The 18,950-nt window shown below is 36.3% G+C and overlaps 1 protein-coding gene across 1 annotated transcript; it reads right to left on the bottom strand.

The window, feature by feature from the left end:
• Nucleotides 1–8,599: 8,599 nt before the first annotated feature.
• Nucleotides 8,600–10,102, bottom strand: LOC137642945 (uncharacterized). Its single transcript, XM_068375809.1, has one exon. The coding sequence runs from the start codon at nucleotides 10,100–10,102 to the stop codon at nucleotides 8,600–8,602; it is 1,503 nt and encodes a 500-aa protein (XP_068231910.1).
• Between the last annotated feature and the right edge of the window lie 8,848 nt (nucleotides 10,103–18,950).

Raw genomic sequence — 18,950 nt, 5'->3', positions numbered from 1 at the left:
ATTCACCATGCCCCTCAATTATTTCCTACAAGGGGAGGATAAAGCTTGCTTGGCCCAAACCTCCGCAGAGCCCACTCAGCCACCTGCAGCAGTGGCTGCCACACACCCTCAAACTATAAGTGACAAAGAGGAAGAGGGCAATCCAGATTCCCCTACAGCTCTCACATGCTCTTCAAGGAATAATAAGTGTTTTATCAAGCAGTTACAACACCAGAGAATACAGCCTGAAAAACCAAAGGGCCTTTGTTTCTCCCATTGGAGATTCGGAGGTGTATGCTGTCCAAAAAACCTGAGCTGCAGCCCAAACAGCTAACCGTCAGATTGGTACCCTCATACAAGGAAATGAGTCTATCTATCAATCTCTTTATTTCAACAGAGGAAAAAAGACCTCTACATGTTTCTACTTTATCAATGAGGTATCTGATATAGAATTCATAATTGATACGGGAGTTTGCAAATCGTTCGTCCCAGTCACCTGAAACGAGCAGTTGAATCTAGCCCTAAACACTCTCCATGTGTTTACTGCAAATGGCATATCACTAAAGACATATGCGGCAGACGTCATTGTCGCACTACTTGGAGCATATTTCCTGAAAGTACACAACTTGCTAGTAGATGTATCTAAATAGCAACTCATTCAGAGCGACGCCCCCATAGCTCATCCAGCACTCCTAGGACAGCAACAGGCTCTATCCCCGACCCAAAAATCTTTTGTACCCTTAATAAATTTCCCAAAGTATTCAAAGACGATCTCCAGCATGACCTCACATGTCCTACAAAGCATCAAATCAAACATCATATCATCATATTTGGACATTTCAGATGGCTGTCTGCAGACAAACTAGCCCATGCAAAGCAGTTATGCTAGGACTTGTAACAAGTAGGAATCTGTCAAAAACCTTCAGACCATCGACATCTCCCTTACATTTGGTATTTAAAGAACACGATACATAGTGACCATGTGATGAGTACCAGTGACTTAACGGTCAAATAGTACCATAAAGGCACCCTCTACCTAACACTGCGGACATAACTAACCAACTCAAAGGAGCAACAGTATTCTCGAAAGTTCAGATAGTAAAAGAGGACATGGAAAAGACAGCAATCATCAACTATTTCGGGACATACTTTTATTTACAGTTGTTTCAGTCTTCGACATTCAGATACCACCTTTCAATACCTTATGAACGACATCATCACAGGATTACCCTATTGCATCATTTACATTGACAACATCCTGATTTTCAGCCTGAATTGTAAACAGTGTGTCAAAGATGTAAAACAAGTCTTCGAGAAGCTAAGAAAAAAATGGGTTAATTGTCTGGCAAGATAGATTTGAGAGGGCAAAAAATATGGTAAGATTCCCCAAAAGTGTTAAACCCCTCCCAATGAAGGTCCAAGTCACTGATGATTTCCAAGGCCAGGAAACATTAAAGCACTGCAAGAGTTTTTTGTTATAATTAATTACTATTACGGTTTTATACTGAACCTTGCTAGACTCCTGTTTTAGTGCACCAATAGTAACAATTACCGGTAATCAGCGAGTACTCCTCTACCATCAGGCATCTCAAGGGGTCTTCGAACAATTTTGTAGATGCCTTTCCCAGAAACACCATTGAAGCCGTACAAATTGGGATATCAAACTCATATATAGCTGCAAACCAGAAGGACGACAAAGAACTACAACACATCCGGCAGGAAAGTATCACCCTTTCGTAGTGGGATCTCTTCATAGATGATGGAGAAAAAGGAAACATTGCCAATGAGAAGAGTACCCTTCATCCTTGCCCCTATCTCCATTTGGTTTTGGGGAGGAAAAATTAAACCTAGTCCATATTCTGCAGTATAATACCCTTCAGGCTGCTCTGCTACCTGCATACTAACTGGACAGTAAATATGTAGGACAACCAAAACAGATATCAAGAATTTGGCATGTAAATGTCTTCCCTATCAGACATCTAAGATCATAAGGCTCACAAAATCAAGGATAGAGGAATTCAAGACAACTGATCGCTGCCTCGCTCATATTTGCATCGACATTGTGAGACCTTACACTCAAGGAGAGCCATAGAGATATCATTTCACCATCATCGATCAGAATACCTAATTACCCAAGACAACATCTGTAAAACAATGGATTGTAGAAAGCTTTGCAAAAACTCTAATCAACTTGGGTCCTGTACATAACCACTGATAAGGAGGCTAATTTCCCGCCAGTCCTGGGGATGGAATAAAACCATACGATGGTGTAACTCCTGGAACCTAACTCCATTGTTTAGGGTTTCCACTAATCCTTTAAAGCAGCGCTCACCGCTAGATGTCAGGATAGAAGGTGGAAAAAGGGTTTACCAAGAATCCTATTAAGACAACCTCTCATACAGCTTATTATAAACTAAGCCTTAGCCTAGCCTGTTACAGCTTATAATAAGAACATTTAGGAAGTATCAATCAATGAAGGAACGGGCAAAACTCAGATCACAAAATATAACAGTTTAATAATAGAAACAACCAGCAGTTACATTGACATTTACGTTTATAGAAAACAATTCACAAGTTAAACCCACAGATATATGAAGCAATGATCAAACACACACAAACAATTAAACAAACACCTGAATTAAATATACCAACGAAACACAAAATAAAAGAAAACACACTGACTTACATTAACAATAGGAAGAAGATTGTCCTAACCGTGTATACAAAATATGTTGTCGTCAAGGTAGCCTGAGAGCGACTCTGCCCTCCTCAAAATATTACAAGCCAAAGTAAACTAAATGAACGACAAGGATGACGAAAAGTAATAAAAATATAAGACAGGCAAAGATACAAAAGGGTCAAAACAGGAAAACAAGTGTTACAAACCTAGTGGTAAGAAGGAGTAACACTAAAAGAATAAATATATAAAAGTGACATAATTACAGAGAACGGAGACATGCTATACTTAATACTACACTCCTCTCCGTTGAAGAAATAGCCTATCAGGACATTATAAACGTCATGAAGAGTATTCCAGAAGACTATCAGGAGTCCATATGGGTCCGAGACAGGGCATCCGCAATGCAGTTCTCAGTTCCTTTGATGTAGTGGATGGTTAGGTCAAAGTTTTGCAGAAACAGAGACCATCTGAAAATACGTTGATTTGTTAACCTCGCTCGTCCAAGAAAGGTTAATGGATTATGGTCCGTAAATATAGTGATTGAGATGTTGGATGAGAAATATATTTGATATTTCTGCAGGGTTAGGATGATGGCCAGTAGCTCCTTTTGCACAGTAGCATAGGAACGTTGGTGTTTTTTGAGTTTGCAGGAATAGTAGCTAACAGGATGCAACATCTGTGTGTCATTGTTCTTATGCATCAAGACGACACCAATGCCAGTATCACAGGCGTCAATCTCTATAATAAAAGATTGAGCAAGATCAGGAGCAATAAGGACAGGATTAGAGCAAAGTATATTCTTTAGTTGATCAAAAGCTTGTTGACAGTTAGACTATACAAATTTATTTTTGGGGCTGGTGAGGTCAATCAAGGGAGTGGCTACTATACTATAATTTTTACAGAATTTCCTGTAATAGGAGGTCATGCCTAGAAATCTTAAAAGACTTTTCCTATTTCTTGAGACAGGGAACTCTACAATGGCAGTAATATTTTCATCTTTAGGAACAATTTCTCCACTACCTATGAGGTGACCTAAATACTTAACCTTCCCTTTACCAAAGGAAGATTTTGCTAGGTGAATAGTAAGTCTAAACTCCTGAAGACAACCAAACAATGCTTTTAGTCGATGTAAGTGCTCATCCAAGGTGTCATACGTTACAACAATATCGTCGATGTACACATATGTACCATCAAGATCTTGAATTACAATATTCACCAAGCGCTGGAAGGTGGCGGGTGCATTGGTTAAACCAAATGGAAGCCTCTCATATTGGAATAAACCAAAGGGGGTTATGAAGGCAGATATTAGCTTTGCACTATCTGTAAGTGGAATCTGATAATATCCACGCAATAGATCGATCTGTGATAAATATTTGGCAGCACCAATGGCATCTAAAATATCATCAATCCTTGGTAATGGATAGCTATCTTTGATAGTAACATTGTTTATTTGGCGAAAGTCAGTGCATAACCTTACTTTACCATTTGGTTTCGGAACTAAAAGACATGGTGAAGCCCAAGCTAATGTCCTTCTAGTTGCCAGTCCATTCTTCAGTAAATACGACACTTCCTCCTTCATCCGTTGCTGCTTTTCCAGGCTGGTCCTGTAATAGTGTTGACGAATTGGTCGTGTACCCGGTTGTAATTCAATGTCGTGTTCAGCATCACTGCAACGTTGAGGCATATCCCCACATATACTCCTGTATTTGCGGAATAATTCTGCTAGCTGGCTCCTCTGCTTTCGGGGTAAATGCTGTAAATATACTAGAATATTCTGCAATATTTCCTGGTTAGCAGAGTCTGTCCAAGAAACAAAATCATTAGAGTGATATAAATCTACATCATGTGGCAATGGGGTTTTACTTTGGTGTGCTGATGCATTATATTTCTTAAAATCTAATACATTAGAGTCTGATAGACAATGCAAAGCAACTGGAGGATTACCATGATATTTCTTGATTAGATTTACATGAACTAATTGGGTTGACTTTCTTCTGTCTGGAGTACTGATTATATTATTGTTATTATTGACAGATTTCTGAATTATATAAGGACCAGAAAATTTATGTTGGAGAGGAGAACTAGGAGTAAGGAAATATACAAGTACAGAATTCCCTTCTTTAAACTTACGAACTTTAGTTTTTAGATCAAAATTTTCTCTCATCACATCTTGACTACTTTTTAGGTTATTAAATGCAAAATTATGGACTTTCTCAGAATTATATTTCAATTTATCGACATACTGCCCTACAGTTACGTTATCCAAGGTATCATTGTTCAACATTTTATCTTTGAGTACTTGTAGTGGCCCCCTAACTTTATGTCCAAATAACATCTCAAATGATGACATACCTAAGGAATCATTAGGGACTTCTCTAATTACAAATAATATCAAGTCTAAACTCTCATCCCAGTCTGTTCCAGTCTCTATACAAAATTTTCGAAGTAAGGATTTTAATGTCTGATGGTGTCTTTCAAGAGCACCTTGTGATTGTGGGTGATATGGTGATGCAAGAATATGTTTTACATTAAATTCCCTTAGAGTTTCATTGAAAAGGTCACTTGTGAAATTAGTACCCCGATCGCTCTGTATTTCTTTTGGGAATCCATAAGTGGTGAAAACTTTAACCCTGGATAGGTACGGTCCTCGGACACCCCTTTAAGGGTATACTCGGACGCGAACGACCCCGACGCCAAAAAAAATTCTTGAAAAATCAGTTTTTGCAGTAACCTCCTTTTTTCTTTTGCCAAAAAAAACTTCAATGAATGCTTAAAACAACTGTAAAGATAAATACTACTCATCTGCAGAAAAACTATTTATTATAAATATTTTAAAAAATTAAGTAGAAAAAAAAGACCTGACATAAAAATTCATAAAAAAAAAGTTTATACATATAGACACAAATCCTTTTAGGAATTGATTCTTGAATGTTTAGGACACATCTTGATGTATTTTGGATGAAGTCAGACCCATGGAGGTGAAGATCTGAAATGAGAAAAAAAGGGTAACTTTTTTTGGCCAAAAAAAATTGTCCAAATTTCATGAATTTTTTTGGGTACCCAAATGAAATAGGAAGTGGCTAATTTTTTTAGGGAATAAACATATGTTATCCTAAAATAGAAATATGTAAAAAAAATCTTCATTATTTTGTAAATTACATTTATATCAGGGGCCATATCTAAAGGTAATTTTTTGAGTACTTGGAAATTTCGTAAAAAAATACATATATTTAATATATAATATGATATTTATGCAGGTAAAAATATACCAAAATATCACAAATTCTATAGGGAACAAGAATATATATAGATAGGGCAGCTTACGCTTCGGATATGTCCACAAAATGGCCGCCAACCACACTGACTCAGACTCCCTAATCTGCCACTTGAAATGTAGGAAGGGTATGTCAATTTCAAGGTGTTATTTACTAATCTAATTATTATTGGATATGCATAAAAATTGTATGGTGGGTTGCTGGATAATTGTCGATTATTTTACGACTATAAAATTAAAATTCTGACCCAAAAAAGTTTTTTTGAAGGGAAATAAAATCGAAAAAAAAAATGTAAAACAATATTTTAGCTGAAAAAAATTGATGATATTCAATCAAAAAAAAAGTAAACAAAATTTTCCGACAAATAAACATCTAGAGGAATCATTACTCTGTGATAGTTCCTTAGTACGTAGTAATTTTGAAAGAATTGGGAAAAAACGAAAAAATGGCAATCACCGGAAAATCGAACACATACCTATATATACGCCATATCTGGCTAAAAAAAAGATAGGCATGGGTAGCCAGACCATCTAGAAACACTTTCCACCACTATAAAAATATAAGTTTTGCGACACTACTTGCCAATTCCTTACGGTAACATGACTAAGCAAAAAAATGCAAAACAAATAAAAAGGGGCACTCGTGGAAAAATGGCCATTCTAATATACGGCATTTCAGAAAAAAAAAATTTCAGCCACGTGCTAGGCAAACCATCAAGGCATATTTTCCGACAAATAAACATATAAATGAAATATTACTCTGTGATAGTTCCTTAGTACGTAGTAATTTTGAAAGAAATGGGAAAAAACGAAAAAATGGCAATCACAGGAAAATCGAACACATACTTATATATACGCCATATCTGGCTAAAAAAAAAATAGGCATGGGTAGCCAGATCATCTAGAAACACTTTCCAACACTATGAAAATATAAGTTTTGCGACACTACTTGCCAATTCCTTACGGTAACATGACTAAGCAAAAAAATGCAAAACAAATAAAAAGGGGCACTCGCGGAAAAATGCCCAACATTCTAATATACGGCATCTCAGATAAAAAAAAAAGACATGCACGTGTTAGCCCAACCATCAAGGCACACTTTCTAACACATAAACATGAAAAAAAAATCAATAATATACGGCAATTCCTTACTACGTAGTAAATTTTTACAAATATTGAAAAAAAAACAGAAATTGGCAACCGCAGTTAAATACCCAATATACCAATAACTACGTCGTATCTGACAAAAACAAATTCACGCATGGGTAGCCAGATCATCTAGACACACTTTCCAACATTAAAAAAGCAAAAGTTTTACGACACTATTTCGCAATATCTTACGGAAAAATGACTTGGCAAAAAAATTAAAAAAAATTAAAAAGGGACACTCGCGGTAAAATGCCCGACATTCTAATATACGACATCTCAGATAAAAAAAAAGACATGCACGTGTTAGCCCAACCATCAAGGCACACTTTCTAACACATAAACATGAAAAAAAAATGAATAATATACGGCAATTCCTTACTACGTAGTAATTTTTACAAATATTGAAAAAAAAACAGAAATTGGTAACCGCAGTTAAATACCCAATATACCAATAACTACGTCGTATCTGACAAAAACAAAGTCATGCATGGGTAGCCAGATCATCTAGACACACTTTCCAACACTAAACAAGCAAAAGTTTTACGACACTATTTGGCAATATCTTACGGAAAAATGACTTGGCAAAAAAATTAAAAAAAATGAAAAAGGGGCACTCGCGGTAAAATGGTCCTCGTGGTGATGAACGACATTTTAACTAAAAAAAAAAACATGCACATGGTAGCCAAACAATCCACCAAGACTTTCCACAACTGATAACCTATACAAGTTGCACCATTCTACGACAATTTCATAATACGTAATAACTTTGATAATTATGCAAACTACCTCAGAAGGGTAAACTCGGACGCGAACGACCCCGACGCGTCTCAGAAATCGGGGAAGGAGTACAGCTACAGCAATGCACATCTAGACACTACTAGAGCGTGTAGGGGAGACACCTCCTGGAGGTCGATCACCCACAAATTCAGTCACAGGGGTGAGTCACGTGAGAAAAACCTGTTTTTTTTTTACGCTCGGGGTCGCAAACGACCCACCGTACCTATCCAGGGTTAAGGAGGTGTTTCACAATATTTCTAGCACAAATGTTACCTAGGGGAATTGCAATAGTGTATCTAGTGGTAGGACAAAGTATAGTCAAAATATATTGATTACCTTTTTTTGTTTTTGGCAATGGGCCTACACAATCAATTATGACTTTACTGAAATGTTCGTGTGGTATTACAATTGGCACGAGGGGTGCTTTTGGAATTACCTCGTTAGGTTTTCCAACTACTTGACACACATGACACTCTTTAACAAATTCAAATACATCATGTTTCATACCTGGCCAAAAGAAATCATTAGCTATACGTTTGTAAGTCTTTGACACTCCTAAATGGGAATCTGCTTGATGAGCAACACTCAAAATATTCTTACGTAAAGTTAATGGTACTAAAAGTTGTTCTTTATTAGCCCAGGTATCATTAGATGACCGCTTTCTAGGTCGGTACAGCCTAAACAGGACTCCTTTATCAAAGTAATAGCCAGGTACCTTACCTTCCTTAGTGGAAGCTTGTTTAATTAAGTGCATTAGTTAAAGTCGCATCTGCTCGTTGTAAGTTTATCAATTCAGAATTAGTACAGGGAATGTTTGTCTTTACTATATCTGGGACACCTTCATTCACAGCTTGTTTGGCTTTTGCCCTTGTTACAACACCAACAAAATTCTCAATCTGGTCACACCGATCAGTGTCTACTTCAGTTTCTACTTCCTCAATGTCATGTTCACCTAAGTCACTAATGAAATTACTTTCTTCAATGAAATGTTCAAAGATATCCAAATCATTAGAGTTATTGTCCAGTGGCTGATTATACAAAATAAGGTTAGGCAAAGTTAGTTGACCAGCTAAATCATTCCCAAGTGATACTTGAACATCATGTACAAGGAATGGCGTGTTGATAACAGCAATTTTTACTTTACCAGATACAAATTCACAGTTTAAATTAAGATCTGCTAAAGACAAACTGTTAGTGTTACTTAAATCCCTAACTAGTACCTTTTCATCAAGCAAAGAAATTGTAGGCACTGCGCTATGTAAAATCATGCTTTGGGTAGACCCAGTATCACGCAAGATTCTTACTTCAACAGGAGTACCATTGGGTATTGTTACTGTACCCTCTGAAATATAATTAGCAAACAAGGCATCACTTTCAGACGTACTACAATGCATAGCTCCTTTGCCTTTTGCGCTAAATTTACTGTCTATATATTTACCAGCATCGGGGTCGGGCAGCTTATAGCAAAAAAACTTATATTTCTTACAGGTTGGGTTTTTACATTCATTTATTTCACGACCTTGTTGTTTACAATATGAACAATAATTAACATCCTCTTTCTCACCACTGAACTCTGTTGCTTTGCCTTGCTTTACAAACATCTCAGTACCTTTGTGTGTTTTGTGTATCAAGAAAAAATGGTCAGCTAACATAGCAGAGATCTTTAAATCCTCTTCCTCACGGTCAGCAATATGCATTCTAATATTTTGTGGTAGTTTTCTCATGAACTCTTCTGTCACAATCAGGTTAACTAGTTCCTCAAAATTATTAACATGGGCAGCCTTAAGCCATTTATTAAATAATCTTAGTTTTTCATTTGCAAATTCATACCAAGTTTGAGCATTTGATTTAATGTATTGTCTAAATCTTTGTCTAAGACCCTCGGCAGTTACCATGAATGCATCTAAAATAGCTTGCTTAACGACTGTATAATTTCTTTCCCCGACTAAATTACTAACCACTATAGCAGTTTTACCCTGGTCTTTGGATTTAATTAACCAAACCCATTGATCCACTGGCCATTTCCTATTTGAGGCAATATCTTCGAAATTACGGAAAAATGAATCTACATCTGTTTCTGTAAATTCAGGGACTAACTTTAAACTCTTAGCCAAGTCAAACTTTAGTGATTGATTAGATTCTAGGTTCATTAGTCTTATACGTTGTTCTACACTAATCCTACTTCTTTCAATTTCCATATTCTGAGTTAGACTAGCTTCATGATCTAATCTAGCTTTCTCCATTTCTAGCTCATACTTTTTCCTTTCTTTATCTATGGCCAACTTTTGTCTTTATCTCTCAATATCTACCTCTAACTTTACTTGTTCTAACTGTATGGCTAACCTCATATGCTCAACGTCTGAGCTTTCTTTCTTCGTACTCATGTATTTCCTAGCCTCGTGTTCTTCTACACTTTCCTCCTCTACAAGATAATCTAAAAAGGAATTTTTTATGTCATCTTTCCTGTCTCTTGAACTAACAGTTACTTCAAACTTGGCTGCCAAAGCCAACAATTCACTCTTTTTAGCACACACTATAGTGTTAAGTTTTCTTTTAGGACCACTGAAAAATAAGTCAACTGAAAACATTGTGACTGAAAATCCACAAGAGAACGCAGCAATGTCAAAGAGAAGTGTTCCCAATAGCATAAACAATTACAGAATACATAATATATATCACATGATGTAATACTGAACTATTCATCCATTACGCAAGTCTGGTAAGAATAAATAATTATAATTACTGGTACAAAACTGTACGAAGGAAGCAACATGAAAAGTTAATACTTGGAAGCTTTGCCAAAATAGTAAATATAATTAACGGTACAAAACTGTACGAATGAAGCGATATGAAAAGCAATAATACTTAAATGCTTCGAATAGCGTAGATACGGAAATGTCACGGCAGTCAAACTCCAAACCTACTCTATTACACGGCGGTAAGGTAATATGATGCCATGATGTCATAAAGACGAAGTTTCTAATAATATTTCTCCCAAAACTATTTGAAACAAGGCGAACTAATGTAAATGAACTCTGTTACTTTCTACATTAACTTAGATACGACCGCAGCTATAATAGCGTTGTCCGAAACCATGAATTGGAATGACTTAAATGTCGAGAGAAATCGCTATAAGATAATAGGAGAAAAGAACCCACGCAACGTACTGTAATAGATCTATTCAATAATCACAATGTATAAAAATTTGAATTATCGTACGTTGGAACACTCACGGCGACTTTAACTGTCAGTACTTTGGCAGTTTAATCAGGTGTGTTTACTTGTTTCAGCTCCAGGACAGGCCCCCAATTATTATAAACTAAGCCTTAGCCTAGCCTGTTACAGCTTATAATAAGAACATTTAAGAAGTATCAATCAATGAAGAAACGGGCAAAACTCAGATCACAAAATATAACAGTTTAATAATAGAAACAACCAGCAGTTACATTGACATTTACGTTTATAGAAAACAATTCACAAGTTAAACCCACAGATATATGAAGCAATGATCGAACACACACACAAACAATTAAACAAACACCTGAATTAAATATACCAATGAAACACAAAATAAAAGAAAACACACTGACTTACATTAACAATAGGAAGAAGATTGTCCTAACCGTGCATACAAAATATGTTGTCGTCAAGGTAGCCTGAGAGCGACTCTGCCCTCCTCAAAATATTACAAGCCAAAGTAAACTAAATGAACTACAAGGATGACGAAAAGTAAAAAAAATATAAGACAGGCCAGGATACAAAAGGGTCAAAACAGGAAAACAAGTGTTACAAACCTAGTGGTAAGAAGGAATAACACTAAAAGAATAAATATATAAAAGTGACATAATTACAGAGAACGGAGACATGCTATACGTAATATCACACTCCGCCCCGTTGAAGAAATAGCCTATCAGGACATTATAAAAGTCATGAAGAGTATTCCAGAAGACTATCAGGAGTCCATGTGGGTCCGAGTCCGGGCATCCGCAATGCAGTTCTCAGTTCCTTTGATGTAGTGGATGGTTAGGTCAAAGTTTTGCAGAAACAAAGACCATCTGAAAATACGTTGATTTGTTAACCTCGCTCGTCCAAGAAAGGTTAATGGGTTATGGTCCGTAAAGATAGTGATTAAGATGTTGGATGAGAAATATATTTCATATTTTTGCAAGGTTAGGATGATTGCCAGTAGCTCCTTTTCCACAGTAGCATAGGAACGTTGGTGTTTTTTGAGTTTGCAGGAATAGTAGCTAACAGGATGCAACATCTGTGTGTCACTGTTCTTCTGCATCAGAACGGCACCAATGCCAGTATCACAGGCGTCAATCTCTATAATAAAAGGTTGAGCAAGATCAGGAGCAATAAGGACAGGATTAGAGCAAAGTATATTCTTTTGTTGATCAAAAGCTTGTTGACAGTTAGAAGACCATACAAATTTATTTTTGGGGCTGGTGAGGTCAATCAAGGGAGTGGCTACTATACTATAAATTTTACAGAATTTCCTGTAATAGGAGGTCATGCCTAGAAATCTTAAAAGACTTTTCCTATTTTTTGGGACAGGGAACTCTACAATGGCAGTAATATTTTCATCTTTAGGAACAATTTCTCCACTACCTATGATGTGACCTAAATACTTAACCTTCCCTTTACCAAAGGAAGATTTTGCTAGGTGAATAGTAAGTCTAAACTCCTGAAGACAACCAAACAATGCTTTTAGTCGATGTATGTGCTCATCCAAGGTGTCATACGTTACATCAATATCGACGATGTACACATATGTACCATCAAGATCTTGAATTACACTATTCACCAAGCGCTGGAAGGTGGCGGGTGCATTGGTTAAACCAAATGGAAGCCTCTCATATTGGAATAAACCAAAGGGGGTTATGAAGGCAGATAATTAGCTTTGCTCTATCTGTAAGTGGAATCTGATAATATCCACGCAATAGATCGATCTATGATAGATATTTGGCAGCACTAATGGCATCTAAAATATCATCAATCCTTGGTAATGGATAGCTATCTTTGATAGTAACATTGTTTATTTGGCGAAAGTCAGTGCATAACCTTACTTTACCGTTTGGTTTTGGAACTAAAAGACATGGTGAAGCCCAAGCTGATGTGCTTCTAGTTGCCAGTCCATTCTTCAGTAAATACGACACTTCCTCCTTCATCCGTTGCTGCTTTTCCAGGCTGGTCCTGTAATAGTGTTGACGAATTGGTCGTGTACCCGGTTGTAATTCAATGTCGTGTTCAGCATCACTGCAACATTGAGGCACATCCCCACATATACTCCTGTATTTGCGGAAAAATTCTGCTAGCTGGCTCCTCTGCTTTCGGGGTAAATGCTGTAAATATACTAGAATATTCTGCAATATTTCCTGGTTAGCAGAGTCTGTCCAAGAAACAAAATCATTAGAGTGATATAAATCTACATCATGTGGCAATGGGGTTTTACTTAGGTGTGCTGATGCATTATATTTCTTAAAATCTAATACATTTGAGTCTGATAGACAATGCAAAGCAACTGGAGGATTACCATGATATTTCTTGATTAGATTTACATGAACTAATTGGGTTGACTTTCTTCTGTCTGGAGTACTGATTATATAATTGTTATTATTGACACATTTCTGAATTATATAAGGACCAGAAAATCTATGTTGGAGAGGAGAACTAGGAGTAAGGAAATATACAAGTACAGAATTCCCTTCTTTAAACTTACGAACTTTAGTTTTTAGATCAAAATTTTCCTTCATCACATCTTGACTACTTTTAAAGTTATTAAATGCAAAATTATGGACTTTCTTAGAATTACATTTCAATTTATCGACATACTGCCCTACAATTACGTTATCCAAGGTATCATTGTTCAACATTTTATCTTTGAGTACTTGTAGTGGCCCCCTAACTTTATGTCCAAATAACATCTCAAATGATGACATACCTAAGGAATCATTAGGGACTTCTCTAATTACAAATAATATCAAGTCTAAACTCTCATCCCAGTCTGTTCCAGTCTCTATACAAAATTTTCGAAGTAAGGATTTTAATGTCTGATGTGTCTTTCAAGAGCACCTTGTGATTGTGGGTGATATGGTGATGCAAGAATATGTTTTACATTAAATTCCCTTAGAGTTTCATTGAAAAGGTCACTTGTGAAATTAGTACCCCGATCACTCTGTATTTCTTTTGGGGAATCCATAAGTGGTGAAAACTTTAAGGAGGTGTTTCACAATATTTCTAGCACAAATGTTACCAAGGGGAATTGCAATAGGGTATCTAGTGGTAAGACAAAGTATAGTCAAAATATATTGATTACCTTTTTTTGTTTTTGGCAATGGGCCTACACAATCAATTATGACTTTACTGAAATGTTCGTGTGGTATTACAATTGGCACGAGGGGTGCTTTTGGAATTACCTCATTAGGTTTTCCAACTACGACATACATGACACTATTTAACAAATTCAAATACATCATGTTTCATACCTGGCCAAAAGAAATCATTAGCTATACGTTTGTAAGTCTTTGACACTCCTAAATGGGAATCTGCTTGTTGAGCATCACTCAAAATATTCTTACTTAAAGTTAATGGTACTAAAAGTTGTTCTTTATTAGCCCAGGTATCATTAGATGACCGCTTTCTAGGTCAGTACAGCTTAAACAGGACTCCTTTATCAAAGTAATACCCAGGTACCTTACCTTCCTTAGTGGAAGCTTGTTTAAGTGCATTAGTTAAAGTCGCATCTGCTCGTTGTAAGTTTATCAATTCAGAATTAGTACAGGGAATGTTTGTCTTTACTATATCTGGGACACCTTCATTCACAGCTTGTTTGGCTTTTGCCCTTGTTACAACACCAACAAAATTCTCAATGGGGTCACACCGATCAGTGTCTACTTCAGTTTCTACTTCCTCAATGTCATGTTCACCTAAGTCACTAATGAAATTACTTTCTTCAATGAAATGTTCAAAGATATCCAAATCATTAGAGTTATTGTCCAGTGGCTGATTATACAAAATAAGGTTAGGCAAAGTTAGATGACCAGCTAAATAATTCCCAAGTGATACTTGAACATCATGTACAGGGAATGGCGTGTTGATAACAGCAATCTTTACTTTACCAGATACAAATTCACAGTTTAAATTAAGCTCTGCTAAAGACAAACTGTTAGTGTTACCTAAATCCCTAACTAGTACCTTTTCATCAAGCAAAGAAATTGTAGGCACTGCGCTATGTAAAATCATGCTTTGGGTAGACCCAGTATCACGCAAGATTCTTACTTCAACAGGAGTACCATTGGGTATTGTTACTGTACCCTCTGAAATATAATTAGCAAACAAGGCATCACTTTCAGACGTACTACAATGCATAGCTCCTTTGCTCTTTACGCTAAATTTACTGTCTATATATTTACCAGCATCGGGGTCGGCCAGCTTATAGCCAAAAAACTTATATTTCTTACAGGTTGGGTTTTTACATTCATTTATGTCACGACCTTGTTGTTTACAATATGAACAATAATTAACATCCTCTTTCTCACCACTGAACTCTGTTGCTTTGCCTTGCTTTACAAACATCTCAGTACCTTTGTGTGTTTTGTGTATCAAGAAAAAATGGTCAGCTAACATAGCAGAGATCTTTAAATCCTCTTCCTCACGGTCAGCAATATGCATTCTAATATATTGTGGTAGTTTTCTCATGAACTCTTCAGTCACAATCAGGTTAACGAGTTCCTCAAAATTATTAACATGGGCAGCCTTAAGCCATTTATTAAATAATCTTAGTTTTTCATTTGCAAATTCATATCAAGTTTGAGCATTTGATTTAATGCATTGTCTAAATCTTTGTCTGAGACCTGGCAGTTACCATGTATGCATCTAAAATAGCTTGCATAACGACTGTATAATTTCTTTCCCCTACTAAATTACTAACCACTATAGCAGCTTTACCCTGGACTTTGGATTTAATTAACCAAACCCATTGATCCACTGGCCATTTCCTATTTGAGGCAATATCTTCGAAATTACGGAAAAATGAATCTACATCTGTTTCTGTAAATTCAAGGACTAACTTTAAACTCTTAGCCAAGTCAAACTTTAGTGATTGATTAGATTCTAGGTTCATTAGTCTTATACGTTGTTCTACACTAATCCTACTTCTTTTTATTTCCATATTCTGAGTTAGACTAGCTTCATGATCTAATCTAGCTTTCTCCATTTCTAGCTCATACTTTTTCCTTTCTTTATCTATGGCCAACTTTTGTCTTTCTCTCTCAATATCTACCTCTAACTTTACTTGTTCTAACTGTATGGCTAACCTCATATGCTCAACGTCGGAGCTTTCTTTCTTCGTACTCATGTATTTCCTAGTCTCGTGTTCTTCTACACCTTCCTCCTCTACAAGATAATCTAAAATGGAATTTTTTATGTCATCTTTCCTGTCTCTTGAACTAACAGTTACTTCAAACTTGGCTGCCAAAGCCAACAATTCACTCTTTTTAGCATACACTATAGTGTTAAGTTTTCCTTTAGGATCACTGAAAAATAAGTCAACTGAAAAAATTGTGACTGGAAATCCACAAGAGAACGCAGCAATGTCAAAGAGAAGTGTTCCCAATAGCATAAACAATTACAGAATACATAATATATATCACATGATGTAATACTGAACTATTCATCCATTATGCAAGTCTGGTAAGTATAAATAATTATAATTACTGGTACAAAACTGTTCGAAGGAAGCAAAATGAAAAGTTAATACTTGGAAGCTTTGCCAAAGTAGTAAATATATTTAACGGTACAAAACTGTACGAATGAAGCGATATGAAAAGCAATAATACTTAAATGCTTCGAATAGCGTAGATACGGAAATGTCACGCCAGTCAAACTCCAAACCTACTCTATTACACGGCGGTAAGGTAATATGATGCCATGATGTCATAAACACGAAGTTTCTAATAATATTTCTCCCAAAACTATTTGAAATAAGGCAAACAAATGTAAATGAACTCTGTTACTTTCTACATTAACCTAGATACGACCGCAGCTATAATAGCGATGTCCGAAAACATGAATTGGAATGACTTAAATGTCGAGAGAAATCGCTATAAGATAATAGGAGAAAAGAACCCACGCAACGTACTGTAATAGATCTATTCAATAATCACAATGTATAAAAATTTGAATTATCGTATGTTGGAACACTCACGGCGACTTTAACTGTCAGTACTTTGGCAGTTTAATCTGGTGTGTTTACTTGTTTCAGATCCCGGACAGGCCCACAATTATTATAAACTAAGCCTTAGCCTAGCCTGTTACAGCTTATAATAAGAACATTTAAGAAGTATCAATCAATGAAGGAACGGAAAAAACTCAGATCACAAAATATAACAGTTTAATAATAGAAACAACCAGCAGTTACATTGACATTTACGTTTATAGAAAACAATTCACAAGTTAAACCCACAGATATATGAAGCAATGATCGAACACACACACAAACAATTAAACAAACACCTGAATTAAATATACCAACGAAACAAAAAATAAAAGAAAACACACTGACTTACATTAACAATAGGAAGAAGATTGTCCTAACCGTGCATACAAAATATGTTGTCGTCAAGGTAGCCTGAGAGCGACTCTGCCCTCCTCAAAATATTACAAGCCAAAGTAAACTAAATGAACTACAAGGATGACGAAAAGTTAAAAAAATATAAGACAGGCAAGGATACAAAAGGGTCAAAACAGGAAAACAAGTGTTACAAACCTAGTGGTAAGAAGGAGTAACACTAAAAGAATAAATATATAAAAGTGACATAATTACAGAGAACGGAGACATGCTATACGTAATATCTCACTCCTCCCCGTTGAAGAAATAGCCTATCAGGACATTATAAAAGTCATGAAGAGTATTCCAGAAGACTATCAGGAGTCCATGTGGGTCCGAGACAGGGCATCCGCAATGCAGTTCTCAGTTCCTTTGATGTAGTGGATGGTTAGGTCAAAGTTTTGCAGAAACAAAGACCATCTGAAAATACGTTGATTTGTTAACCTCGCTCGTCCAAGAAAGGTTAATGGGTTATGGTCCGTAAAGATAGTGATTAAGATGTTGGATGAGAAATATATTTGATATTTCTGCAGGGTTAGGATGATTGCCAGTAGCTCCTTTTCCACAGTAGCATAGGAACGTTGGTGTTTTTTGAGTTTGCAGGAATAGTAGCTAACAGGATGCAACATCTGTGGTCACTGTTCTTCTGCATCAAGACGGCACCAATGCCAGTATCACTGGCGTCAATCTCTATATTAAAAGGTTGAGCAAGATCAGTAGCAATAAGGACAGGATTAGAGCAAAGTATATTCTTCAGTTGATCAAAAGCTTGTTGACAGTTAGAAGACAATACAAATTTATTTTTGTTGCTGGTGAGGTCAATCAAGGGAGTGGCTACTATACTATAATTTTTACAGAATTTCCTGTAATAGGAGGTCATGCCTAGAAATCTTAAAAGACTTCTCCTATTTTTTGGGACAGGGAACTCTACAATGGTAGTAATATTTTCATCTTTAGGAACAATTTCTCCACTACCTATGATGTGACCTAAATACTTAACCTTCCCTTTACCAAAGGAAGATTTTGCTAGGTGAATAGTAAGTCTAAACTCCTGAAGACAACCAAACAATGCTTTTATTCGATGTATGTGCTCATCCAAGGTGTCATACGTTACATCAATATCGTCGATGTACACATATGTACCATCAAGATCTTGAATTACACTATTCACCAAGCGCTGGAAGGTGGCGGGTGCATTGGTTAAACCAAATAGAAGCCTCTCATATTGGAATAAACCAAAGGGGGTTATGAAGGCAGATATTAGCTTTGCTCTATCTGTAAGTGGAATCTGATAATATCCACGCAATAGATCGATCTGTGATAAATATTTGGCAGCACCAATGGCCTCTAAAATATCATCAATCCTTGGTAATGGATAGCTATCTTTGATAGTAACATTGTTTATTTGGCGAAAGTCAGTGCATAACCTTACTTTACCGGTTGGTTTTGGAACTAAAAGATATGGTGAAGCCCAAGCTGAT

The sequence above is a fragment of the Palaemon carinicauda genome, chromosome 6 (assembly GCF_036898095.1).
Source record: "Palaemon carinicauda isolate YSFRI2023 chromosome 6, ASM3689809v2, whole genome shotgun sequence".
Lineage (NCBI taxonomy): Eukaryota > Metazoa > Arthropoda > Malacostraca > Decapoda > Palaemonidae > Palaemon > Palaemon carinicauda.
The sequence above is the reverse complement of the archived record's forward strand: the minus strand, read 5'-3'. Positions and strand labels throughout refer to the sequence as shown.

What these genes read in the sequence shown, in the direction of transcription:
- LOC137642945 (XM_068375809.1), bottom strand. Translation starts at nt 10,102, where the DNA reads ATGGAGAAAGCTAGATTAGATCATGAAGCTAGTCTAACTCAGAATATG.